The sequence below is a fragment of the Strongylocentrotus purpuratus genome, unplaced genomic scaffold (assembly GCF_000002235.5).
Source record: "Strongylocentrotus purpuratus isolate Spur 01 unplaced genomic scaffold, Spur_5.0 spur5_scaffold_12, whole genome shotgun sequence".
NCBI classification, from domain to species: Eukaryota; Metazoa; Echinodermata; class Echinoidea; order Camarodonta; family Strongylocentrotidae; genus Strongylocentrotus; species Strongylocentrotus purpuratus.
The window spans coordinates 14,059,827-14,072,044 of NW_022145597.1; the positions used below are offsets into that span (position 1 = coordinate 14,059,827).

Sequence of the window (12,218 nt, forward strand, 5' to 3'; positions counted from 1 at the left end):
GTTCTATTTCGGAAGACAGTTTTTAACCTTTGCCAGCACTCTATATTTCCCTGTAATAATTATGGAACCATCCTGTTTTGCCAGACGATTACATGTGCATGTACGAAGAGTTTAATGTTTGCAGTTACTGGGGTGCAGTTAATAAAAAATGAAACTAAAGAAAAAAAAAAAGCATGCATAGCCCATCTTTGTATGTCCTTGCAAATACAAGATGCATTGAAATCTATAACAAGCTGTCCACCATGAAATCCCTTAGTAGTCATGAAGCCAAGCAAGAAAGACGGCAATTAATTATGAATTTTTTGTGAACTTGATTAATTGTCCTTTTTTCACTCTGATGAGCTCCTTCTGGATATATATCAAGGCTTTTTGTGTACGTCTAAATAGGCCTTGAGATAGATGTTGTCATGCTGATATGCATACCCCTTGACATCTACATGGAAATGTAAATGTACATGTACATTCATTGTTGTGTTTGTTTAAAAACTAGAATGATTTAATGCATTAGCTACATGAGAAGGTGTCACAAGGAGTCCATATTATGACCATATGAAAGTGTTGAATCTGAATGGATTTGATTGACTGTTAATATCTCTCTTGTTTTTTTATGTGCAGAATAAGATACTGAAGCCTGCTACACTAAAAAGCCCTGTGGATGCTGTACTCTTAATATCTGCGAGACGCTTCATTCTCAGCGGGGAACATCATGTCCGTAACTGAACCAATGCTGAACATATACCCGTCCACGAACCACCATGCGCAGATGCACCACGACGGACCGCTGGCCAATGGCGAGACCAGCTCGACGACCAGCAGCGAATCGGACGTCCAGCTTAAGGGCCAGAACGGCTCGCTCTCCCCAATGGACAACGGCCCCGACATGTACACGTCGGACGGCTCCATCGACAGTCAGGGCCAGGTGCAGCAATATGTAAACGGGCCCATCGCCAACTCGTGCCCAGCGAACTACATCCAGGAATACGACGGCAGCATGGACGGGACCAACGCCAACTACGTGCCCATCCCGGGCCAGGAATATGACGGGCATTTGGATTATCCCTCGCCCAACCAGGAGTATGTGAACCAGGAAATCTACCAGGGTCAAAGCCCGGAATATGTGGATTATAACCAGGGGCAGGGGACGACGCCCATGCCGGTGGAAGAGGGTGTGCCCCAGGGACAGGTGCAAGAGGAAGGGGTACAGGGACAAACCCAGGGACAAAAGCAGAAATATGTGTTTTATCTGCAGATCAAACCTGGTGAAGCATTTCCGGTGGAAAATGGGGATCAAGTACAATATATACACGGTAAGTAATAAGCGTTTGGCGTTGGCAGTGTCAATATTATCCAAGAGGAATCGGGTCAGTTCTTTACAAATTGTACATTGTTGTAGTCTTGTAGATGATGTTTATGCTAGCATATATTATTCATAACCAACCAATCACAAGGAATTTGTTGTTTTTGTTGTAAGAGGCAGGAACTACATTTAAATTGTACAACAATGTTTATGTACTACCAAACTTTAAAAAAACACATCTTACATGTATGCGAAGTTGCCAGTCTTCAGCTGTTCCTGAGTTTTGCAATTTTTTTGATAGTACTGAATTGTGTATGGGACCAAGAGCTTCAAGGAACATCCAGAGACGTTTCCCTCAATGTTATCATCGGGATGTCCTGCAGTACCCGAAATTTGACAGAAGATTACCCCTCCGCATCCGATTGGGAATATCTGCTGGATCAGAAGCGCAGAACAGTGCAGAACTGGTGCCGTACGTGATGTTTGTCAACACAGAATGGAATATTTGTACTAATAATGTATGTGCTGTATTTTCAGAAGTCCCCTGCTGAAGTATTGTTATTTTGTAAAGATCTGCATGTACATCTAAAGATAAAGATTAATGTCTGGGTTGAAGAAATTGCTTTCTGCACATCCTTGTAGCGACTTTTGTTGCATTATCAAGAAAAAAAGTTACTTTTTGGTGTCTAAGAACAGTTGATAATGCAACAAAAGCTACAAGGGAATTGCAGAAAGCACTATTCTTAAACACTTCCATTATTACAGGACTACATGAAGGAAACGAGTCAATCTGTACATGTAGTAAATCTTTGTGCACAGTTCAGTGTCGAAACACTGAAACGTGCCTCCGAGATGATGCCGAGATAGAGCAAAGATTGAAAAGGAGGTTGCGTCTGTTCCACAAGTGCAACGTCCTCGGTTGGCCTTGAGAGAGAGACATTATGAGTAACATTGCTCCATGTACAAAGCCCCTTTTATGTCTCTGTGGTGGGGCGGAAAAAGGATCAAAACTAAAACATGTGTAGCAAAGGATCTTTGCTGGAAATCAGGCTTGTCATTTTTTTTTTTTTACTTGTTATCGAAGACGTCGTTTCACTTTGATATTGATTTTACGGTGTTTGCTGTTTGATTTTTCGAAAAAGGTTAAGAAGTGTTGTAACATGCAAACTTGCAAAGCAGTGTCGTTGAAGCTTTCTGTTCATAGAGTGAGTTTGAATGCATGAAGAAATATCTTACATTTAACAACTGAATTGTTCATACATGTACCCCTTGTAAATTTTAATGTTTATTGTGTTTTTCTTAACTCGAGAATGAAAGGTGGAACTGTCGAAATAGGGCCTTTGTTGAATAGTTTTTAGATGTATGCTTTAATATGTCACATTCTCAAGAAACATAAATGGGGACAAATCAATGTTTTCACATACTTTACTTTTCTCTGAAAATTACAAAACTTGGTGAGGGTATGGAATTATATGAATAATTTAGCTAACTACCGGCATATGTATAGTTAATTTCTGTAGATTTTAAGTACAGATTCTTGTATGGAAAGGTTGAGAAATGTGTGTACAGTGTAGGCTACTTTGTGTATAACCTGGATTAGTTCACACAAAATGTCATTAAAGAAAGAAATTTTGATTCTCCATTTTTAATGGTAGATTCACTCATGGTACAATTTTTTTTTATTGAAAAGGAAAAAAAAGGGGGGGGGGAAGGCCTCCAGACTTGACCTACAGGTACATGAATGTCATAACCTGAACTAGAGATTAGGCTATTTGAACATGTAGCCTTAGGAGTTTGACAAACTGTTTTCCTCTTCATTCCTTACTCTCAAGTTTGCCCTCAAGACTTGTTTGTGTAAGGTCAAGAGTTCTTTAAATGTCAGATTGCCTGGTCAGTTGGGAAATGGCCTTTGTAAAAAGAGGGCACACAATTTTGATTTATATTACATCCTGGGGTACTACATGTACAGTAGTACAGCCAACTGCAATAGGGCTACTCAGTACGAACTTGCAGGTTGTACGATACACGATACAGACTTCCAGGTTGTAGCGTTGGGGTCTACCACCTACATTTTTCAAGGAAAGCAGTAACTGCAGGGCTATGAAGCGAAAGGTGTTCTGGGGCACGATTGTGATCTACATGAATTACTGTGACATGAAGAAAGTCTTACCTTGATTTAATTGTCAAAAGTGAAACCTTTTCTTTTCTCAATAGGCCTACAGTATTCTCTAGAATCATCTGAAGAAAATACCCTAGTGATGAATTATGACCTTGTTTTTTCGCAAGGTTTGTTGTGAGTGCCGATTGAAACAAGAAAAGATGAATAGAGAGACTCAAGTAGTGAGAACACTGTTTCAGTGCATGAATGTACTGTAAATGCACCTGAGGTTGATACAGGTTTAAGGTTATGGAAGGTCAGGGGAATTGTCCTTTAGCAAAGTTGGTCACGAGTGTCGTTTAAAAAAAATCAGATGAAAAAACTCCTTAGAGAACACACTTTCAATGCATTAGTGTAAACACACACCTTGGGTTGATACAGGTTAGGTCATGGAAGGTCAGGGGAACTGTCCTTTAGCAAGGTCAAGCGTAGTCCAGTAATGGGAAACACAGCTGAGTATGATGTATGGGCTGTAATGGTTCGTGTGGACAGTGTTGGCTGAATTCCAAGAGCAGTTCAAACTTTTTTATTCCAGCATTATTTTATCTGTACCAGTATGATGGTATAGACCTTATTACGTAGCACATACAGTGTACATGTACTGTACACGTTTGTCCATGGTTGGTCTACATTATGCCATTTTCGTAAAGTAACCAAATTTATGCATTTAATGCCTTTTTGAAGCACCGCAGTACAAATTTCATTCACCTGTTTAAAATATGTATCTAAAAAATTCTCAATAGTGTGAAATGCATACATTAGTTGTTGCTAGGTAGGACAAACATTATGGCTTGCTATACCCAGCAACACATAACATATGCAGTTTGCAATCTAAATATTGAAATACAATTTTTCTTAACGGTTGAATGAAGTAATTAGTATTCAGGCACTTCACAAAGGCTGTATGCATTAAATTCTGTTACATTACAAAAATACTAAAATAGTCAAGTATTGATGATGGAGCTCTCTGATATATTTGTAACCTCATATTGAACCTGTACCAGTATGACTTTATAGACCTTATTACATATGTTTGTTCATGGTTAGCCTATAATTTACACTTGCATATTTATTTAAAATCAACCGATCATCCATCTATCGACACAATGATATAACCACAATGTTGAGCTCTGTGATATATACATGTACAATGTAAACTGACATTAGTATGTTTTATAGTGACATTCCATTCTTGGGTAACACACATTGTAAATCACAACACAATGGTAAATCACAACACAATGGTAAATCACAACACAATGGTAAATCTTCAGGGTAATCCCCCCTTTTGAGTGCAGTATGTGAAGCAAGTGGGTACAGTTAATACCCTGGGATATCTAGTCTTAATACACAGACTGTAATCTGAAAGTCTTGAGGTGAGCCTAGCCTAGCTCTGTCTAGCCTAGCCTAGCTCTGTCACTCTCTAAGCAGATAAAAATACAAAGCCTGTGGTGTATGTAGTAGACCATGCAGTATGTGTAGTCTCACCATTGAGACAAAGTGTAATATGCAATAATGACTGACAAGGGTTCATGCACTGAGACTAGACCAAGACTATGGAATACCTTCCAGGCTAGCCCTATTGTGTGAAGGGCTTTGGTTATTCCTTCCTTTGTGTCTCCCAAACTGTGCTAATTATAGGGTATAAAACCTTTTTGTGAAGACAGAATTTTTTGAAAAGGGTATAATGGGTACAGTGTATTACAATGTACAATGTACACCCTGTATGTACATTGTAGTGTACATGTTGATCAGTGTGTATGAATGTAGATGGTACAGCATACTGAAATATTCAAATTTTATGCATAATTTTAAATAAAGGTTGATCTTGAAAAACTGAAAGCTTGCCTGAGGCTTGTCCAACAAAGCAACAAATACAGTATGCAGACTGGATTCCAAATATTGTTGTTCATTCATCAATACCAGGTGTATGGAATAACTTGCAACTACATGTACTTGCAACTACTGTACATGTACTGTACATGTACTTGAACGTTTAAACACTTTTTCATTTTAAGTTTTACCTTAAGATTATTATTTTTTCTTTTTAAGGCCGCAATCTGAAAGCTTCACTTATGATTGCGGTCTCGTGCACTTTTTCAACTGATAGTTTGGATAATACTTTAAATTCCATAATATGTTATAGAAATATTAAGTGTTGTTATTATATGTACATATATATATATATGTTTATATGTTCTTTGTTTTTTTGTTGTTATAATTGGAAAAATGCAGAAATAAAATAAAATCAAAATCAAATAAAACTACGTACATGTAGGCCCCAGAAAAGAAACATCCATAAACTTGAATATATATAATTAAACAGGTCTATGGTATCATTTGATAAATACCTGAAAGCTTTACAAATTCTGTAAAGACATTTGTGTTGTGCTCTGAAATCCAGAAAATCTTGTGAAATGTACTATGATATGTACATTGCGCAATTCACCTGTATACTGTGTACAGATCAAAGTTCTGTTATCCAACAGTGGGGAAGTTTTCTGTGTATCAGTGCATAATACTATGTCAACAATATACACACGCAATGAATAGAACAAGGTCCATTTATAGATCGAGGCATTGGTGTATATTAGTACCAGTACATGTATTACTAGACAATAATATCTGGCTACGTGTCACATGTGTGAAACGCCATACTGTTTACGTATACTTCAATGCAAGTTGTGTACAGATGATTACCTCTTCACGTATTTGTAATATCAAGCCCCACCTTTGTTTTGATGTTAATTGTGGATACAAAGACCAGGTGTGTATTTTTAAACAAGACAAATGAACATGCAGTATTGAATGTAGATGTAATGTTATTGTTAAATGCTTTTCATGTAATTATAATGGTGTACTCGTCCATATTGGAAGATGGCGAATGTGAATGTGAATGTTAGGCCAAGTACATGTATATATGTACATGTACAGTATGTTACATGATTTGTGTTGTACCTGTATACATAATGTACACTGTGCTATATATGCCTGCCACCTATTCAATTGATAAAAAATCTGCTTATTCTTTTTGCTTTAATATAACTATTTGGAATGTATCTAATTTTTAATGTTTTATGCAATATAAAAACTGATAATTTTAAGTGCACTTACAACAATTTTATATGTTGAGAATCACAATGTATAAAAGTATAATGCTCTGCTGGCTGGCTGAGCAGATTTTATATAAATAGATAGACATGATCCATTTTATGTGTTTTTTCTCTTTCAGTATTTTGTCAATAGAAATTGTTTGTATTTAACTTTGTTAATGATGAATGCTGTTGTCTTTTCTTCAGGTCCAACGCTAGTTCAACTCCTTTCCAATTCCCCCACCCCTCCGCAAATTCACATGGTGAAAACCGGGCACGGATGCGTCCAAACCATGGCCAACAACCTACCCCTCCAGCCTCCGGCGCCAATGCAGTCCATGCCCATGCAGCTACCCGTACCGCAGGACGGCCGCGACGCCATCAACCAGGCACCCGTCTACCCCAATCACAACCAGGCACCGGCCGCGGCGCCGGTACAGCAGCAAATGTACCAGCAGCAGCCACCGATGTTCCAGCAGCCCCCTCCCGGTAACCAGCAGGTGTACCCCCCTCATATGCTGGGGGGTTACCCTAATACGGCGGGTATCCCGCCACAAATGCACACCCATGTACCAACGGTGTTCATGGGTACCGGTGTCCACCCCACCCCAATGCATATTCAGAGGTTTCCTCCCGCTCCATGTACCTCAAACCATCCTCATCCTCAGCATCAAGGTTCGAATGGGGATCTTTCACCTCGCCAAGGTGGGTTCAATGAACTTTGCTCTTCTACCATTGTTTCATAGCTGGTGAAATTTTGCCTCCCCTCCTTTAACCCATACCCAGCGGAACCGGTTGGCCTATGTATTAAGCCTATGGAAATGAGAGGGTTCAGGAATGAAAGGGTTAAATAAGAGAAGGTTTGAGTTCTGGTAAAAGTGACCAATATTTAGTCTGCTTTTTATTTATTTCATATTGGTATGGAAAATTATAAGAATTTGTTTGTGTTCCCTCAAAAGGATTGCTCTCCAAATGCCCCTAGGTTCAAAATATGAACAGAATATCTGGAATGTTTGGAACAAACTTCTATGCCAGATGTCTGTGTAGTCCCATATACATATTTCTATTGCATGTTACTTGCAACAAGACTGGGCCAATATCTTCCAAAACATCGGTGTTGAACAATTTTTGCATACATTGTATGTGCTAACACAATCAACCTTTTCCTGTTGCATTCATTCAGTTTCTTTTGCAATGTAACACATGAACAGAATTCATTCTACTTTATGTCATTCACTTTCTTTCTCAAAGAACCAAGAAAGTATTGATTCAAAGAGTAATATTTCTCTTGAAAGCCCAACAATAGGTGTGGAACAAAAATGCAGATATGGATCCCTTAAAAAATAGGTACAAAGTCGACTTAGAGCAAAGGAAATATTTGTTATGAAGGAAGCTGTATTTTGTCCTGAAACAATGTAATAAAAATAACAAAACACCATGAAACAATGTAAAAATCAGTGACAAATAGTTTTTGTAAAAAAAGAAAGAAATTTATGGGAACTGAAAGAAGCTCATTTGTAAAACTGATCTCAATTCTTAACTAATTATGAGTCAGCCCCCGGGCGATGATTCACCGCGGGTTTTATTTAAGGAAGGAAATGTATATTTCCAAGGTTCTAATTCGAATGACGATATTGTCACGAGATACATCTTTTTGAAGTTAGACTTCCTTCAAAAATATTTGAGCAGACACTTTCATTGTCTCGATACTTCATTTTCATACTTTTTTTTGGTTATAGCGAAAGAGTTTTGATTCCTGAAACAATTTGACAAACATTGATTATTAAGAAGCTATATTTAGCAAAAGTTCATTTTTGTATTTATTGGGAGGGAAGTATGTTAATTTCATGGAAGCAGTTTTTAAGTACCGGTATTCTTTATTCATTGCTAACTTCAAACTTAATAAGAGGAAAAAACTCACCAGCTATGAAACATTGCTCTTATTCATATTTTGCATGCTATCATTCATTCATGTTTATTCCAATTTATTTGTTTGCATTTTGATTTAGTATGCGCTTTAATAAATTTCAAAGTCACTTAAATTATCGTCTCGATGCCGTTTCGACGCGGGAAATTTGAAATTTCAAACATATCCAAAATTTTCTTGGGGCCTTTGCTTTTTTGATCCATTTTCCTTAAAATGCATGGGAAGCGTAGCTATATCGATGCCCCTTAGAATCTAATTCAAATTGTGCATGCCCAGATCAGTGTCAGGTCATTTCTTTGGTTTTCACGTCGAAATGGAAACGTATGGGCTCGACACATTGGTGTGTGACCTCGGCATTAGGGGGTAAAAGAACTTTCCAGTCATATCCTCCATACCTTGTCTTTCTTTCTCTCATGTCCCTCTCTGGTTCTTATATGTATATCCTGTCTGCATCATGTTTCATGTTGTTCATCTCCTGAATGCTACGCAGGAACTCTTTGAGGCTGTTCACACCGGCAGAGATAGCGCGCGCTAGACCGCGCTATCTCTGCGGTGTGGAAGGTTCAACGTCGTTTCGGTCCGCCCAACAGCGAGCCACGGCGAGCCCAAACGGCGTGCCACTGGAGCACCTCTTGGGGGCGGTCCACGAGAGAGAGAGCGCGGTCTAGCGCGCGCTAGAAAAAAGGGGGTGCTACGATAGACCGCGCTATCTCATTGCGGTGTGAACAGCCTCAAAGTTGTCATCAAGCAATGGGCCACTTTCGTATGTAACCAAATTTAATGTGTTCAGCTTTGTGACGCACCTTGAAACAAATTATTTCATTTACCTGTTATAAGTAATTGTATCTCATTATTCAGAATGTGAATTGCATACAGTATTTGTTGCTAGGTAGGACAAACATTATGGTTTGCCCACCAAACAAAACATGCTATATGCAGCTTGCATTCTCAGTTTCTGACTATTGACATACAATTATTCTTAACAGGTGAAGTAAATAATGTTTATTGAGGTACTTCACACAAAGACGTATGCATTAGATTTGGTTACATTACTGATATTTGTCAGAAGGACGTTAAATCATATAATAACACAGAGTTAATGCCCTTCTGGCTCCAAACAGAAGATTGATAGCTTTTGCCACCAAAGGTAGTGCCAAAGGCATTATTGTCAATTAAAATGACTACATGTACATTGTATAGAGGATAATTACCCTCGTAAGATCACAACCTATTCACCCAACCCGATAAACTAGGATTTTGTGATGCCAGTTTTTTAATAAAAATGCAGATAAAACAGTTGAGATTATCCCATGAATTGTGTAATTTTCAAAATTGTACCGTTTATTGAGCCATCTGGTCAGGTGCTACAAGAACACTAGTGACAAATGGAGATTATGTACACCTCTAAAACAAATGTGGTTTAATTGAAAGAAGGTAATAGCAGAGACTACTTCTAGATTCAAATTGTCATCATGTCCATATTGAACTTTTAAAATCAGTAGGCCCTAATCATTTTTTTTATTCAAGGAAATATATATTAAAAGTTGAGAAAAGCAAACAAAACACAAATGTACATGTATGGGACCTGTAACTGGCTTTGTGTGGCATTCAAAGCTCCCTGCCAATTATAGACTGAAAGTAGCCGTAGAAATGTCTGTGTAAAGGTACCTCTATGGTGGAAGTCAGCTTTCCAGTGAATAGACATGACATTTCAGCTTGTCCTACTTATTCTCTCTCTCTTCCCCTCACTCTCCTTCATTCTCTCTCTCTTTCTCTTGCTCACTCTCCTTCATTCTCTCTCTTCCTCTCACTCTCCTTCATTCTCTCTCTCTCTTTCTCTCACTCTCCTTCATTCTCTCTCTCTCTCTCTTTCTCTTGCTCACTCTCCTTCATTCTCTTTGCGCCCACAAATAGGGTCGATGACATTTTCACACCCTATAACTGGCAGGTTTAGCATGCAATATGACTTACCGGGCCGGGGTGGGCAGGAGAAATTCATTTGCGCTCTTGCGGCTCTGTCATTTCCACATTGAGAGCCATGGTGATTGAATCATAAGTCAATGAAATCAATTTCTTTTCTGAAGTCGTTTTAATGTCATGGTCTATCGTTTGTTTTCTTTATTCTCAGTTATAAAGACAACTGTGAGTGCTTTACGTGCCAATGCTCTCTCATTCTTTCTCCCTATCTGTTGATTATCAACAATTTCTCCAGTTCTCTTTTGCTTTTTCTCCTTCTACTTTCGCCCTTCTTTTTCTTCTTCCTTTTGCACGCTCTCTCTCTCTCTTTCTCTCTCTTTTCTTTTCTTTCCTATTTAAAAAAAATCTCCCCCCCCTTTTTCTCTTTCTATCTTTTTCATTTCCTTCTCTTATCCTTGTTTTCTTGGATTTTTTTCCTTGTTCTTATTTTTTTCCTTTTCTCCTTTTACCCTGTTTTCTCCTTCTTCCTTTCTTGTCCTTAATTGTCCTTATTTCACTCCCCTTGTCAATTTTCTCCCCTTCCCTTTTTCTGCCGGACCTCTCGATTTCCCATTTCTCATCTGCACTTTCTCTACCCCTTCACCCTCATTTTCTCCCCCTTCCCTCTTCCCTCCTCTCTTCTCTCCTCTCTCTCTCTCTCTCTCTCTCTCCTCTCTCCTCTCTCCTCTCTCTTCTCTCTTCTCTCTCTTTTCCCTTCTCTCTTCTCTCTTCTCTCTCTTCTCTCTTCTCTCTACTCTCTTCTCTCTCTTCTTTCCTCTCTCCCCTCTCTTCTCTCTCTCTCTCTCTCTTTCTCTTTCTCTTCTCTCCTCTCCTCTCTTCTCTCCTCTCTCTTCTCTCTCTTCACTCTCTTCTCTCTCTTCTCCTCTCTCATCTCTTCTCTCTCCTCTCTCTCCTCTCTCTTATCTCCTCTCTGACCCCTGAGCAAGCCGCTAAGATTATAAGAAAAAGGGTGGGATTGATTTTGGAAGGATTTGCCCTTTAAAACCCAAACTTTCAATTGTGACTCTTGCTTGCTATTATTATACATGACCTTTAAACATAAATCTCCCCCAAATCTGTTTAATATGGATACAGTTGTGCCTTTCACATTTAGTACACAGCATATGACGTAATTACAAATTGTTATATATCACAAATATTTGTTACATATTTTATAGATTGTTTTGGGAGGTTTTGTCTTATTTTGCGTATATTTTTACAAATCCTCTGCAGCCCGGAAGATGGCCATTACTGTCATAGGCAATACATAGCTCTTACGACCTTTTGAAATTATAATTGATTCAAATGATTTGATTCAAATTAATAGAAAAAAGAAAGAAAATCATATTGATTTAAATGATTCAAGTAATCGACGAAAACAAAAATTTGACTCTAGTTGACCTTTAAATATGAAATGGAAGTGAAAAGCTGATATTTGAGTATTTTTTTCTGTATGGGCCATATGGTAATACTCTATTCAATATATGAGCCTCAAATATTACTCCTGAAAAAAAGATTTTGCAAGTTTAGATACGCTCTCAATGCACAATTAAATTTGTGCACTTAAAAGTGACTTTTTAGTAGACTTCTCGATGCAACTGTAGGCGATCACATAAAATATGACCTGAGTCATGGGTTCTTTATTTTCTTTATCCATTAATTAGCCCATAGAATGTGGGGTGAAGTTTTTTGAGGTTGATTTGATACATTCTTGCTGTATACTTATTTTGTTCTTCAAAGGTGATTGTACCCATTAACATAATCACTTTTGTAGCGGTCTTTTCCATG

The 12,218-nt window shown here is 38.2% G+C and overlaps 1 protein-coding gene across 2 annotated transcripts in view; it reads left to right on the forward strand.

The window, feature by feature from the left end:
* The window catches only part of LOC582903 (fibronectin type-III domain-containing protein 3A), a 99,621-nt gene that overhangs the window by 13,707 nt on the left and 73,696 nt on the right, over positions 1–12,218 (forward strand). For both annotated transcript variants that reach the window (XM_030981866.1, XM_030981865.1), the window contains exons 2-3: positions 616–1,307; positions 6,755–7,252. In XM_030981866.1, coding sequence (XP_030837726.1) covers positions 707–1,307; positions 6,755–7,252 — 1,099 coding nt within the window. In that variant the 5' untranslated portion in view covers positions 616–706. The remainder of the gene's footprint in view (positions 1–615; positions 1,308–6,754; positions 7,253–12,218) is intronic.